This window comes from Mirounga angustirostris, unplaced genomic scaffold, assembly GCF_029215605.1.
Source record: "Mirounga angustirostris isolate CCGP_5_RB_7025 unplaced genomic scaffold, mMirAng1.0.hap1 SCAF_10, whole genome shotgun sequence".
NCBI lineage: Eukaryota > Metazoa > Chordata > Mammalia > Carnivora > Phocidae > Mirounga > Mirounga angustirostris.
Genome location: NW_026991718.1, coordinates 120,134,618 through 120,150,375, shown reverse-complemented (window position 1 = coordinate 120,150,375; position 15,758 = coordinate 120,134,618). Strand labels below are relative to the sequence as shown.

Genomic DNA, 15,758 nt, shown 5'->3' with positions numbered 1-15,758 from the left:
GACATTTCTCTTAGCTTTTCTTTGCGAATGAGAATTCCTTTAGCCATTCTTCTAGGGTAGGTCCAGTTGACATTTCTCTTAGCTTTTCTTTGAGAATGTCTTAATATCCCCTTCATTCCTGAAGAATATTTGCACTGGATATAGGACTCTGGGATGACAGTTCTTTTCTTTCAGCTCTTGAAAAATGTGCCACTTTCTTCTGGCCTCTGTGGTTTCTGATGAGAAAGTTGCTGTCATTCAAGTTGTTTTTCCCCTATAGGTAAGGCATCATTTCTCTCTTGCTGCTTTCAGGATTTTTTTCTTTGTCTTTAGTTTTCAGAAGTATAGCCATGATTTTTTGTGTATGGATTTCTTTGACTTCATCCTTTTTGGGATTTTCTCCACTTCTTGAATCTGTAGGTTTAAAACGTCTTTTGCCAAATTTGGAGAGTTTTCAGCTATCGTTTCTTCAAGCCATTTCTGTTCTCCCTTCCTCTGATGATATGAACATTAGGACTTCTGTTACAGGGACACCTGGATGGCTCGGTCAGTTAAACATCTGCCTTCAGCTCAGGTCATGCTCCTGGGGTCCTGGGATCGAGCCCTACATCAGGCTCCCTGCTCAGCAGGAAGCCTGCTTCTCCCTCTCCCTCTGTGTGCTCACTTTCTCTCTCTCTCTCTCTCTCTCTCTAATAAATAAATAAATAAATCTTTTTAAAAAAAGAAGAAGAAGAACTTTTGATACAGTCCCACAGGTCCCTAATGCCCCCTTTTTTTTTTTTAATCTATTTTTCTGTTTTTCACATCGGGTACTTTATATTTTTGTGTCTTTGAGTTCCCTGCTTTTTTTCTTTTTCTCCTGCATTCTGCTATTGAGACTGTCCATTGAGATTGAGTTGTTGTTTGTTTTGTTTTGCTTTTTAGGGTTCTTTTTTGTGTATTTTTCAAATCTAAAATTTCTTTTTGGTTCTTCTTTGGATCTTTGTTTCTTTGCAGGGATTTTGTTTTTTCATTTGTGGCGAGCATGTTCAGAATCGCTCATTTGATGACTGCTTTAAATTCTTATGTCAAATTCTAAGATTTCTGTCATCTCGGTGGTAGCATTTATTCTTTCTCATTCAGTTTGAGATCTTCCTGTTTCTTGGTATGATATGATAAGATTTTTCACTGTAATCTGGACATTTTGGTATTGTATTGTAAGACTCGGGATCTTATTTAAAAGTTCTGTTGTAGCTGACTACCTCTGACTCCTCTCTTGAGGGGAGCGGCATAGGGGACGGATACGACCTTGTTGCTACCAGGATGGAATAGAAGTTCGCGTTCCCAGCCAACCCCCAATGAAACCTGAGGGGGATGTTTCTTACTATTGCTGGACAGGAGTGGAAGTCCAGCTCTGCCCATGGTCTTTGCTAATACCATGGGTGGGTGGGGATGGGGACCTCATTATTCCTTCTCACAGATGAAAATCCCAGCTCCCTACTTGGCTTTTTGACATCACCCCAGGACGGGCAGGAGGTGCCCTATTACCACCTGGTGAAGGTGGAAGCCAAGATTCTCCTCCTGGCCTTTGCTGGCATGGATGTGTTGAGCCAGTTTTTTGTGTTCTTGGGCTGGAGGATAGTGGGTATTGTCTTAACATTTTGTATATTCCTAACCTGCTTTTTTCCTGGTCCTTTGCTGAAGAGAGCAGGCTTTTCTTGGGGCCTTTTTTTTTTTTTTTTTTTTTGTCTGTACCCTTTGGCATATCCAGGTAGCCAGCTTCTTTCCCTCCAAATATACAAGGTCAAAAAGAAAACCGTGGAACTCACCACTGACATTCCTTGGGTCCCAAAGTCCCTAGTTGGTTTGCCTTCTCTCACCTTTCAGAGTTTTCTTATGTTTGTTTCATATATAATGTCCAGGGGTTTTAATAGTGCTTAGAGTGAGGAATAGGGAAACATGCATTTTCCCAGAAGCAGAAGTCTGCATTGCATTTTACAGATGAGTTTCTGGGGCTTTGCATAAGCAGACCGAAACCTTACCAGGGCCCCAGCACCATTTGACCACACATGTTCTCTGGCTTTGAGTTATAGAGCAAATGAATCTGGTAGGATTTCATGGATTCTGAATCCCAGAGGTTACTGTACAGTTGTCCCCAACTGAATCCATTGTCAGAATATTCTCTCATCTTCTCTTCATCACCACCCAAAAGTTATCAGTTCTTTTCTTTTGGTTCTAGTTGGGAGAATGTGTGGTATTTACTTTGGCTCCCATCAGCTCTGATTCCTATAACAGCAACAATGACATCACTTCCCCAAAGTAGGAAATAATAATCAAAGATATGTTTCCATATCTCCCCACGGTTTGAGAAGCAGTGGATTGAAGCAGATCAGCATGAAACCTCTGACCCTGACCTAAAGGAAGTTGGGTTCTGATGTCAACAGTTGAAGTCTAGGTTCTGCCATTCTGGTCCCTAGCTTATCCTGTTACTCCTTTTGTCTGGAATTTGAGATGTGTCATTCCATAGAAGCAGTTCAAGTACCAGAGAAATGCAAGTCATACCTTATACTTAATGGAACTTTACTTTTTCCAAAGCACTTTTTCCATTTGTTGCCATCAATCCTCACCTCCGCTGAGTACAGTAAGCACTTCTGATGTTCCTGCCCTCATTGGAGGGCTGCGGACCCTTAGGCCCGGGAGCTTTAAAGGACTTGGCCCCATTCGCACTGCTACCAGGATAGAGTTCAGACTAGATATTTTCTAGATATTCTTGTATTATGTTCTCTAATCAAGTGTTGTTTTCACAGCCTGTAAAGTAGAAAGGATTTTAGCTGTACACGTGTGCTGCTTCTATGGAAAGGCGGCCACAGCCGGCCCGGCTCTGAAAGCTGTTCGCCGTCAGGTTTATACACTTAGCTGATCCGTCTTTGATCTTGGAGAGATCTGGGCACCGAAGGGGTTGTGGCAGAATTGTAAAATAACTGAAGTTTCCATACAGTAGGGTTAAACTCCTCTGGAACTACATTTTATTCACTTATGAAATTAATGCCTGTATTATTTATTTTGCTTTTGAAATCCCTAAAACCTGGGCTGTAGAATATAATCAAAAGCAGATAGAATGGGGCGTGGCTTCTCCCAGATTTTGAGGTGGACAAATTATAAATAGATTAAGCTTGACATCTGGTCCATGTGCTAAAATAACAGATGTAGAGGAACAGCCAACATCTGAACCCAGTCTGCTGTCCCACCCCTGCTTCCCTCCCATCCCATACCTCCTGCCCCAACCCCAAAGACACTGGTTGGGTATTTCCTTCTCCCAGTTCTGTTCACAGGCAGATCAACAGCAGGGCTAAAGATGCCCAGACAGCCTGTATCGTCTGTAACTAGGACTTCCTCTGAATTAAACACACTTGGGCACAGACAGGGGACGGTTAGTCTGTTAGATTGGCACAATCCCAGTATTGCAAGGAGCCCTGACACATGTCTGAGTGGTCTCTGAATGTTCTATCCCCTCTGCAGTCTTGCCATCAGGGGTCATTCCAGGTAGGTTTAGGTAATTCCGGGAGTCCGTGGGAAGAAGAAAAAAAAAAATGTGCTGGCTTCCAAGGAAACTCCTTATACTGTCCCAGAAATCTGACTCCTGGTTGGTTCCCTGGATTCTGTTTAGTTTTCTTCTGGTGCTGCAAAGAACAAAACTGTTCTTTCTCTCTTCCCTGATAGGATTTTAAATTCTTGAGGCCAGCTAGCTACCTTCATGTCTTTAAATGTCTCTTCAGGTGAAGGGCCCCTAGTTCCTCTGCCTTTCTTTATATTGCATCGTCTCCAGACCCTCGCTGTTCTGGTGCCTTCCAGAGCACACTGTAGCTATTGTCCTCTTAAAATGTGTGGGTCGGAGAATCAGAATGTCAGAGTTAGAGGGGACATTTTAGATGATCTAGTTTACTCCCTTCCCCCACACTCTCTCTGTTTTAATACCAATAGAACTTTGATTGGTGAACAGTTACAGATTTCACATGCAGCTGGAGTCAGTGAATATGCAGAGACTTCCTACAGCAGTTAGTCAGATAGTTTACTTGTGTTTGGAATGGTCTGGAACCTCGAATTGTAAACAGAATCTCTCTGCATCACACCTCATATGATATAGGGAGAGTAACAGCTCTTGTAACTGAGATAGTGGTAAGTGGTGGCCCACTAATACAGTCACGTCTTCTAATCAGCGTGTCCTGTCCTTGCTCTGCAGCTGGGCCTGCTACAGGTGCTCTCTGAAACAGAAGGTCTGTACACGGAGGATGAAGTCATAGCCAGAGTGAGCTTGGGAAAGCTCTCGCGAGAAACTTAATGCCTAAAATGGTCCAAATCCCGTTGTAAGAAAAATTCAGTTAGGAAGTGAACAATTACTCTATTTACAAGTTCAGAGTTTGAGGGTTCTCTAAACTCCAATAGTAATATTTGAATGTGGAGTACTTCCAAGCTAACAAAGCATGTTTCCCCTCCAGTTAGGTGTTACTCTTACCCCATTCTAGAGAGGGGAAGCTGAATTAGTTTTCATCAGCTTCAAAAAAAAGTCCTACTGGCTAGAGGACACAAGAGCTGTGTCTCCCCTACTCAATCTTTTTCTACACCCTGCTGTCTTTCCCTAATAAAATCCTTGAGTTACGTTAATGACATTTGATGTGTACCTACTTTCTACATGAAGTTTATGCGAGAGTAGAATGCTTGGGTTTTTTCCTGCAAAATGAAAGCCACAGTGGGATCTTTTTAAATCTGCCTCTGTACATCCTGTTACCTCTCACAGAGAGCTCTTAACTTCTCCTGGCCAACTCCTCTTTGTGTCCTTCAGTAGGAAGCTCAAAAGTCACCTCGTGGATGTCTTTCCCCCTCTTTGATTTGGGTCTGGCAGAGTTGGTGACTCTGTCTTATTTTCCCACTGTGTTTAGGAGCAGTAATCACACAGCACGGCCAGTACTTTTCAGCCTGTCTCTCATGACCACCAGACTGGGCTCTGGAAAGACAAGGTTCCATTTTTTCCTGGCACTCAGGGCGTACTTGTTTGCTCAATATAAGAGGACAGCTCCTTGCCTGTTGGGTTGATCCTAGGGTTTCGTTGGAGCACAGAAGAAATTCCTTGGGTCTGCAGGTCCCGCTGGGTCTGTGCCGCGGCTTCCACCACTTCATCAAGACCAAATCGGGCAGGCAGCCAGGTCCGAGGGGGCCGGCCACAAACAAGGGAGCCTGCACCTTCTGTTTTCAGTACCTAGGAGTCTGTGCATGCCACTACCCCAGTGGAGAAGTGACGTGTTTGGACTTAGTTAGTGAACACTGCTCTGGATTCGGCGTCCTGTGTCTTCCACCTGCCGGAGGCAGTGCTGCCCAGTGGTGAGAGCTCCTCCTCTGAAGTCAGATCTTCTGGGTTTGTGTTTTGTTTTGTTTTTTTAATTTATTTATTTTGATGTAGTGTTCCATGATTCATTGTTTGCGTATAACACCCAGGGCTCCATGCAGGACGTGCCCTCCTTAATACCCGTCACCGGGCTAACCCATCCCCTCACCCCCCTCCCCTCTAGAACCCTCAGATCTTCTAGGTGTTAATTCCACCTTCACCACTTAATAACTATGTATGATCTTAGGTGAGGTGATCATCCTCCCCATTCCAGTTTCCTCCTGTCAAAACGGAATAATGAATAAATGATGAGTAAGTGGAAACAGCATCGAAAGCACTTGGTGTAGTATCTGGTGGCTCGCTGACCCAGCTCCCAGGAGACCTTTGTGGTTGCTGTTGCTGTCCCCTGCGTCCTAAAGCCTGCCTTCCACCTACGCCACGCAGGTGGAAGATGGGACCAGGGAGGGGCTACGTGGTAGTTGGGACTGTTTCATTAGCATTCCCGTAGTCCCCGCCACCATTTATGAGGTGTTTGCTTCAGGCCAGCATTTGGTTAAGCACTCGACATAATTGACTCATTTGTGCCCCACAGTCACCCTATAAAGTATTATTACCTCCGTTTTGCAAATGAAGAAATGAGCTTGAGAGATGAAACAACTTGCCCACGGCCAAAGAGCCGCGGACCCGTCAGACTGCAAACCACTGCACGCTCCAGATGGGGAAATCGCACAGTATAACCAGTTTCCTTTGTGTTGTTTGTTGTTGTTGTTGTGTTTTCAGTTTCCTTTGTTTTGCGGTTCTTGTGGTCAGCACTCTCTGGACCCTTCACGCTGAAATGACAGATTCACACCTCCTCTAAGATGAATACTTCTTTCATACCGATTCACAGTCTGAGAGAGCAGATGTTGAAATACTAAACGCTAAACTGTGTACTTCAGCCGCAGGGCTTTCCGTGTGCTTCCTGTGACCCCAGCCTGCCGCGGCAGCCGCACATAACACGTGCACTTTGCATCAGTTATTAGCTAAGGTTATGACATCTTTTCCACTTGGGCTGTTGATGAGCCGAGTCCTCTCCATTCTGTCATTTCCAGAGAGAGGAGGTGCCTCCGAGAGAGGGCAGGATATACAGAAAGGCACTTGCCGATACCAGAATCTTGCCGTACTCGTGTTGTTACTAACTATGCAGCAACAGAAACTTCCCCAGAAGGGAAACCTGCAGGTCATGCATGTCTGCCTCCCACGAAGCTGGGAGTCACCGTGTGGATCTGGGGTGTGGGACGGACGCCCGAGTTAGCCACCCATCAGCGTAATGAGCATGGTAGCTCTGGCACCTGACTCCTACGTTTTGTAGGCTCTAGGATGTTTCTCAGCCTGGAAGTGTCTGTAATTACAAGTTTCTGCATTCAAAGGATCTTTGTGGATACTGTGAGGATACTCAAAAATATTCTTGGGGACAGGAAAGGATACAGGGCATGGTTGGTAGTTTTTTGCTTATTTTGTAACCACCCAAGTAGTGGGGGAGGATGAGGTGGCATATTTAAGTCCCACTCCAAAATGGCACAGTAGATGAGCCTGAGGTTGCCGTCTCTTCACTTAGATGGCAAGAAACCGTTTGGGCCAAGGAAGAGAGATTGAACTGGTGTTCTCCAATTCTAAATATGTTTCACTCTCCAAAACAAAGCTTCAACCCAGACTCCCGTTTTGCCCTTTTTTGGATGGTTGGCGTGGTTGAAAGTGTAGGCTGTCATCAGACTACGGTGTTTGAAACCCAGCTGTGTGACCTTGAGCAAGTTACAGAACCTCTCCAGGGCTTGTTTTCTGCATCTGTAAAATGAGGAGAGTGATCGTTTTACCTCATGAAGCAGTTCTGAGAACTAAAGGAGATTAGCCACGTAAAGGGTTTCACAGGGTCCTCTGTGATGTTAGCTATTATCACTATTTTTAAGAGAGAAAATGTGCCCCTGCTCTCTGCCTTTTCACGGTTTTCTTTTTCAGCCTCTTCCATTGTATTAGGGACCTAAGAGAATGGTTAGAATTTTGACTATTGCCAATCATAGGTGTCACTCCGTTCCTACTGAATCTAGATCCCTGGTCTGCTGGTCTGTGCTGTGTGCACTCTTCCAGGAGGCAGCAAACGTTTCCTGTAAAGGACCAGATAGTGAATCTGTTGCATATTCTTCTCCCTCTCCCATTTCCCCTTTTCTTCTTCCCCTTCCTCTTCTTTTTCTTCTTCCCTTCAAAGGTGTAAAAACTCTTCTTAGCTTGAGGGCCACACAAAAACAGTCTGCAGACCACAGATTGCTGACCCTCCCTAACATGGCCAAAGTCTCCAGTCCTGGGGTTATTCTCTTCTGTCATTGAGGTCAAAAGATGCTAATCAAAAAGACAGTAAGTTTTCATGTTAAAAATGGGGTCCAGTTGAAAAATAGCACTCTCTCTTCTCCCACCCCCAAACTCTCCCACACACCATATATAAAGAACTTCCAGAGTTCCCTTCTGAGACCAAGAAAGGGTTTGTAAAGGAATCCATTAGAGCCAGTTTGACAAACGCTCCAACTTGGATAAGCTCTGTGCCTGTGAAATTACTCCAGATTCACTTGGAGACTCAGTTGTGATTTTAATTTTAAATTCCTGGGGGTTTTGCGCCATCAGGTCTCATGTCTGGAGCAGTCACATTTTAGGACAAGAGCATCTGTTGCTGTGAAGTAAGCTAACTGTAATGAACATGAACATCATACTTATTCCACAGCAAAAAAGAAAGAAACCAAAATGCAGGCACAACCTTTGTGAAATGACAGTATTAAATTGCAAGAGATGATGGTAACGCAAATATTTAAATTCACAACTAAAATAGTGCTTGTAAAATGTAATTGCCAGGGAGAGCATGCCAGCTCATCGTTCTTTCAGCTAATTCTCTGCAGACAGAATCATTCGTACAGTCCTAGTTAAAAATGCTTATTTTAAATAAACTGCTTTCTGGTTCTTTTAAAACTGCACAAGTAAGCTTTATTGACCGGGGACGATTAGGTCTTTGAGGTGTCCATGGGCAGGAGAGATCTCCTGCTGTATGGGGGCCGTCTGAGCTGGTTTGTCTTGGGCTGCAGCTTTACTGATGGCGTGGCTTCCTTTCTCCCTAGGAGAGTTCCCGTGATGGAGGTGATGGCATTTTTGGCGAAAAGAAGGATGACAGCCAGGCAGGTGAGACTGTGTCCTTCTGAAGGCAAAGAAAAGTAAGGTCCCAGTTTGTAGCTATCCTGGAGTTCACATGTAATAAAAATGCACTTTTTTAAGGAGGCTCTTTTAGAAAGCTCGGTTGACCTTCATCAGGCTCTCTTGGAGTCACACATGGAGCTTGAATGGGGCTCTGGCAAGCTTCCGCCACCTGTCGTTGGAATTCAGAAGTGAGATTAGTGATATCTGAGGTCAGGATGGAGTCAGGGAGAGGAAAAGGAATTGTGGTTTCATTGATTTATTATTTATTTAATTCATTTGGTGGGAGAAACGTTAGGGAGGGTTGGTTTGATGTGGTTTGTTTTTTTTTTTTGCTTAGTTTTTTCTGAATTTGAACTTAACAAAGTCTTTGGCAGTTGGAAGACCCAGCTACACAGAAGCCCATAGTTGTATATGGAGAAGGCCACAGAGGGCCTGCTCATTCCCATGCCTTAGAGCAAGGTCCCTGAATCTGTTCTGCCACCGTGGACAGACATATTTGTATGTGAGAGATGACAGAGCCAACCACAACCGAAAGCTGTTTCTAAAGCAGAATTGCAACCCTTCCGGCTCTGCCTAGCTCCTGAGCCGACTGATCAGGTCCTTGAGTCAGCTGTGTTCTTATTTAAACAAAACAACAAAAATAGCCACCTTTGTTTTGATTCTGTTTGTAAATACTAATATCCTCACTGATGTTTGAAGCCCAGGATGGCTCCGACCCAGACAAATCACCCTGGCCAGTTTCATCTGCACTCACGGCTCGCCTCAGACGTCTGGTCACTGTGTACCAGCGCTGTAACCGCAAAGAACTCTGCCGACCAGAAATCCTGGGACCAGGTAACCAAGGATACTGGGTCCAGGAAGAGATGTTCAGGAGAACCTCAGAAATGGATCTCATCAACAAGGAAGCTCAAAAGAGGTAAAAGTCAGTGACCCAAAGGGCATATGGAGCTGCCGACGAGTAAAGGTGACAAGGGAATGCTGATAGCTAGAGACCAAGTGCATTTAATGTTCTCATTGTGAAGTTAGGTGGTCTCCAGAATTAATTCAGTCCAGCCTCCAGGGATGGTATTGTCGTGCTGGCTGGGGAGTTGACGAGATCTAGGAAACCCTTTTGTTCACAATTCCCAGACTTCTGTGATTTTCCAACTTGACCCTCTTCCTTAAGTTGGACCCCAATCCCTGGAAATGTGATTTAAAATTAGCATATATCAGACCATGTTCTTCTACCAGTCCTTATCAAGCCTTTGAGAACAGGAAGTACTATAAAATGCCAGCCCAGAGGGAGGGGGATAAATTATCAGGAGTTACTTGCCCATCTGAGAGTTACACCAAAAATGGCTACAGAAGGCCAGCACAGGCTAGGAATGATGCCACCAGAAAAAATCAACAAAGCTGTAGTTCTTTGAATCTTTCTATTCACCCTTCTGATGTAACAGCCAGTGAAGTAAAAGAATACCAAATAGAAAAAATAGCAAATCCACTTCTGTGTACACCTTCTGACTTTATGAAATTTGGGAAAATAGGTCTCCCATCTTTCACAACTCCAAAGAGAAGAACTCGAGCCCTTTTTCCCTGCTTCTCACTCCTCCACTGAGCCCTTCACCCTACTCCTGGCCTAACTCCTTTATGAGGCTGTCCTCATATTGAGGCCATAAAGACTATGGGCAGGGTATAATAATCCAACCACCTTCCATCATTATCTTAACCCTACAGGATGTAGAGGCTGGAGAACCTTAGTGTCCTAGATATGGGCTACCTGCCTAAATAAAACCTGGAAGAAAGTCAATGTGAAATAGGGGTCAGGGGAGTTGTGTGGCTGGGGGAGTCACTTCCCTTCTCTGGACCAATCTCCTCATCAGGAAAAGAAAGGGGGTGAATTTCAGGTCCCTCCAGGATTCTGATTCTGGTTGTCATACAGGGGGCAAAATCAGGAAAAATATTTAAGCACACAGAGTATTTTAAGATCCTCATCTCCCATCAGCGGAAACAAACGAGGTAATCTCTAAAATTAATGAATCAGGAGACAGCAGGTCTGCACACATGACTTAGAAATAGATAAATACCGGAAGAAAAAGTTGAGAGATTTGAAAGTGGTGGTAGGATAATAGGCTGTTCTCATTATAAGCCTCTCAGCCCAATTTAACTTAAATAAAAGTAATTAAATAGGCAAACCAGGCCCACCTGCTTTCTTGACTCCATGGACTCTCCTAGTAGGTGCTCAGTAAGTAGTTGTTGGCTTTTTTTTTTTCTCTTAAGGGAAAACAGCTCACTCTCCCTTTCTGATTAAATCCCAAGGTGGACTAGGAGAGAGCAAGCCGACTTCTACAGAGCAGTGTCCTCCTTTGGGGTTGTTTATGATCAAGAAAAGAAAACTTTTGACTGGACACAGTTCCGCATCATTTCCCGTTTGGACAAGAAGTCGGATGAGAGCCTGGAGCACTACTTCTATAGTTTTGTGGCCATGTGCCGGAACGTCTGTCGTCTGCCCACATGGAAGGATGGCGGTGAGAAAGCTCTTTGTCCGTATGTCCCCAGTGACACAGGGAAGGGGCATGTTTATTTTCAAGGTACAGAATCACTTCAGGTAATCTTGATTATAAGAGTAGAGTCTACCTGAAGAATTCAGGTAAAGACAAGTGGGTTTTTACAAATTCATGAACTGCTCATTGGGTCCACCCTCATAAAATGAAATGTCTCTCCCAAAACGATGCAATGTCAACAAAAATTGAAATTCAGATTAACACCTCACAGAGGAGAGGCTACTGTTAATTACCTTCTCCAACGTATTGTTAAGTCTCAGAGATTTATTCTGTGGTGAACTTTGCTCCCTCCTTAGATTATATCTTAGGAACTTTTAACTATTTCCCTGTGTATTGACTTGTAACTATAGAAAGTAAGTGGCTGTCTTTTAAACATGCCCTGATCCAGTAGAGACCCCTTCTGAGAAATTGCTTCCTGGTTGAGATGCTGCAGCTTCCTCCTCGTCCCTCTCCCGCCTCACACTTTGTAGATAAACTAGATGTGGCTCATCTGACTATATTGTACAAAAGCTAAAACAAACATGGAGTCCACCCAGTGTGGGTCCTGGGCTGACAGCAGCATGCCCCCGTGTGACATGGTTAGGGTGTTTTCATTAAAACCAGGGAGCTGGATAGATTGTAAGGAGCTGGGCCTTGCAGTCCCACTGATGAGACCTGGCCTCCAATCCTGGTTCTGCCACCTTGAGCAAGTTAGCATATCTGAGCCTCCTTCTTCATCCTTTAAACAGGGATAATGATGCTACAGCCTAGCATTGTGAGAACTCAGTGACATGTGTACGGTACTTCAGGTAGAGGGCACAGTACATGCTTACTGAATGAACGCTTACCTTGTAGAACCGAAGTTTTCGTGCTCCTCTTTCACCCTCACTGGGTCTGGCCTTGTTTCACAGAAACCTTGCATTCTCGTAGCTTTTCGTGGTGTCGGGCCCGCGCGCCTCAGACTGTGTGCTGGGGAACCAGGGAGCTAAGCTGTTAGACCAGAGACACAGGGGCTCAGGTGGGTGGCAGGTGTCCTGGGGCTGCCTTCAGTGATAGGCTCTGTGTTGGCCTTTCCAGGTCCCCCAGATCCCAGCATCTACGTGGAACCCATCACTGAGGAACGGGCCGCGAGAACTCTGTACCGCATCGAACTGCTGCGGAAGGTCCGAGAGCAAGTGCTGAGGTGTCCGCAGCTGCACGAGCGCCTCCAGCTCTGCAGGCCCAGCCTCTACCTCCCGGTCTGGTGGGAGTGTGGGAAGCACGATCGAGACCTGCTCGTCGGCACCGCCAAACATGGGCTGAACCGCACTGACTATTACATCATGACCGACCCCCAGCTGTCCTTCCTGGACGCCTACAGAAACTATGCCCAACATAAGAGAACGGACACCCAGGCACCAGAAAGTCTCTGTTGCCTTTACCAGACCAACTCCAAACTATACGAATCTCTCACATACACTCAGATGAGCAGGACTTCAGAGCCCCTTGAAAATGAGCCTGAGAATCTAGTGAAAATAGAAGGTAGAGATGATCATCTGGCTGCACCTGCGGGCAGTTTATCCGACATGACTTGTGAAAACTTTATTTCTAAAGTTCAGGATGTCATTTCCATCCCCCACGATGAACGTCTGCTGCCTGAGTCCTTGGAGGGCATGATGTATGGTAAGAAGGCCCTGAGTCGGAAGCCGGGCTCTTTTCAGGAGAGCCGCACTACCAGGACAGAACCCAGAAGGGATGCTCTGGCCGTCTCGGCCAGCGAGGATGGGAATTGGCAGCCTGGTGGCCGCGAGGCAGAAACATCTGCAGGCCCCTCTTTTATGGACAGCTTAGAAGCAGGAGTAGCTCAGATGAACATCAAAAATGGAAAACATCTGTTGCTGTCTCTTTCGAGGGAAGGGGAGCTCTGCAGTGACACGGGGCAGAGACCTGAAAGCATTGGGCAGCTAGAAGCCAAATGCTTAGCTTCCCCTTCCTTGGATCAAGGAAATGAAAGTGGGTTTGTAGATATGTGCAATCTTAGTGTCTGTGACTCCAGAAGAAGCCTGTCATCAGATCAGCAATTAATTGATTTATTAGAAAACAAAAGTTTAGAAAGTAAATTGGTTTTGAGTCAGAACCACAGCGATGAGGAGGAGGAAGAGGAGAATGAAGAGGAGAATGTAGGCGTGGCCGCAGGCCTGAGGCAAAGGCCCGAGGTTGTGCATCTAGCCGAGCCCACTGCTGATATCCTGAGGGAAAAGAGCCGAGGCTTCCATGTGGAGGAGGCCATGAGCCAGAGCCCTGGACTGCAGGGGGCATTTCCTCCAGCAGCCTGTCTGTGTCACTGCAAGCACCCAGAGGGGTGGACGCGTGGCCTCGAGAGCGAGGAGCTGGAAGTGGAGAAACCCAAGGGTTATAACCCAGACATGTACAGAAACAAGACCAATAGTGTCACAGTGGAGCCTGAGCCCCCTGCTCCTCCGGCAGAGCCGTGTCAGGGGAAGCACGAGCTGTTAAAAGAGCCTTGGAAGGACAGTGCTGAGGGGAAAAAAGCTTTCGCTGTGTATCCGGAGGCCAGTGAGCTCAAGTCCGAAGACATGGATTTTGAGAGTAAAGATGATTATGACCGAGACGGGAACGGCCATGCTCAAGGTACAGTCTGTGGGGTCTGTGGTATTTTGGATGAGCCAGTCCTCACAGAGTGGGGAGGGGCGCGCGGCTTCTGAGTCACACCTGCCCACATTCCCTGTGGTTTAAGACCAGAGGTCACAGGCCTTGTCTGAAAGTGAGATAAGAGCTTAACTCTGATCATTCTAGAACATCGAGGATGTTATAAACAATTGTAGCACTGTTGCTGCATTAGCCGTGTGATTTGGGCAGGGCTTCTGTGCTGCTTTCTCTACGGTAGATGCTAGATGTGGTGTCGAGGGGAAGGAACTTGTTCTTCCGCTAGGCGAAGCCCTTCAAACCGGTTAAAGTAGAAAAGCCTGGGAATGTCAAGAACCTGCAGTTTTCTATAGGGGGGGAGTTAATTTTTCAGGAACTCCACAAAAATACAAATAAATGTGATCTTTATTAAGGTGAGAAAAGATAGTGCTATTTATTCTTGTCATTGTCCAAACCTTGTGATTCAATGTTGGTGCATTTGGTTTAGATTCATTTTAATAACAGGAATAAAAATAACAAAATTACAGGTAACTCAAAAATACAAATACATTTGAGCTTTTTAAAAAGGGAAGTCTTAGATAAGACTTTAAGTTAGGAGGACTTTTTAAATGTTAAGAGTCTAAATGACTCATATATCCCCTTGAAGGGATATAAATACCTTGATTGGAGATTCTGAGCAACAAGAAATGGTTTTTAACTTTTTTACTGTTGTGTTTACTTCTTCAGACCCAAGAGGGCATTTTAGAATGAACAAAAATCATTCTATTTATCCTTGTTATTGTCTCAAAAACCCCACAAAAGACAAAATCCCTGTTTGTGTCTGGCCTAATGCTGGGTGAGGTACTCAGGGATGTAGACAGACACAGCCTTCTCCTTCTGCAACAGTGACTTTTATATCACAGAGGGAAAGAGGGAGGGGAGCTTAGCTAAGCTTCCCTGCATGATCTAGCTTCCCTTTTATTGTAAGCTCCCTCACCTTTGTTTTCAGTCATTGTGATTAGTGACTCCCTTGAGACGGGTTCCAAACTCAAGTTAAAATTTACACACTAGCTAGGATAGTGACAGAGAGGCTACTGAAAGTAGTTTAATCGACTTGTAGCCCCAGCTGACCCAGGGCGAGCCCATCTCTGACCTTGTCCATCCTCAGCCTAGGCCACAAAGGATCATTGCCGTGTGTTAGATTATGAAACCCACGTTGTTTTTTGAGCCTTGTTGTGGGGAAAATCACCAAATAGTCTGTGGAAGTCCAGGCAGTGAAATGAGTGCAGAGTGTAGAAGAATATGGCTTAGAGGAGGAACATCTGTCCATCAATGCCCTGCGCAGTGTCAGCTTGCTGAGCTTCGGTGAGTGGCGCACGCACTCATGGGCGGGCCCCTTGTGCCAGCGCTTTTCAGAATGCTTTTGCAGACCTCAGAGGGGGTCCTCCACACACAGGAGACATGGAACAGGTGGGGCAGAGGGGTTGGTCTGTTTCTGCACCTGGAAGTCTGCCGTCAAGGAGCAGTAATTGGTACAGCTGTCAGGGCAGGCCCCCAGATCTCCTGGCTCTTTGTCCGGGGTTTTCTCTCACACATCATTACTTTTTCTTAAAACTCAAATCCAGCCTCTCTGCTTGAAACCTTTCAGTGATGCTCCCCACCGGATATAGAGTAAAATTCGAATTTTCTATCATGACCTACAGAATTCAGCATTACCTAAATGATTCTACCCTATACCCTCATCTTTGTACTTTCCCCCTGGAAGTGTCTCTTTAGTTCCTCAGCACGTCCAGAGTAACCATCGTCCTCCTCTTCTTGGTGTTCTCTCCTTCGAGAAGCCCTCCCTTCCACCAGCTCTTACTCCCTATCATGGCAGCTTGTTTCTTTTTATAGCACTTGCCACTGTTTATAGTTGTAATTTATTTATTTTTTTTAAGATTTTATTTATTTTTTGACAGAGAGAGACAGTGAGAGAGGGAACACAAGCAGGGGGAGTGGGAGAGGGAGAAGCTGGCTTCCCGCAGAGCAGGGAGCCCGATGCGGGGCTCGATCCCAGGACCCTG

General features: G+C 45.5%; 1 protein-coding gene across 5 annotated transcripts in view; it reads left to right on the top strand.

Moving 5' to 3' along the window:
* Positions 1 to 15,758, top strand: part of CHD6 (chromodomain helicase DNA binding protein 6) — a 196,546-nt gene that overhangs the window by 165,080 nt on the left and 15,708 nt on the right. For all 5 annotated transcript variants that reach the window (XM_064573191.1, XM_064573193.1, XM_064573194.1 and 2 more), the window contains 4 exons: positions 8,476 to 8,536; positions 9,251 to 9,467; positions 10,847 to 11,055; positions 12,148 to 13,701. In XM_064573191.1, the coding sequence (XP_064429261.1) occupies positions 8,476 to 8,536; positions 9,251 to 9,467; positions 10,847 to 11,055; positions 12,148 to 13,701 (2,041 nt within the window). The remainder of the gene's footprint in view (positions 1 to 8,475; positions 8,537 to 9,250; positions 9,468 to 10,846; positions 11,056 to 12,147; positions 13,702 to 15,758) is intronic.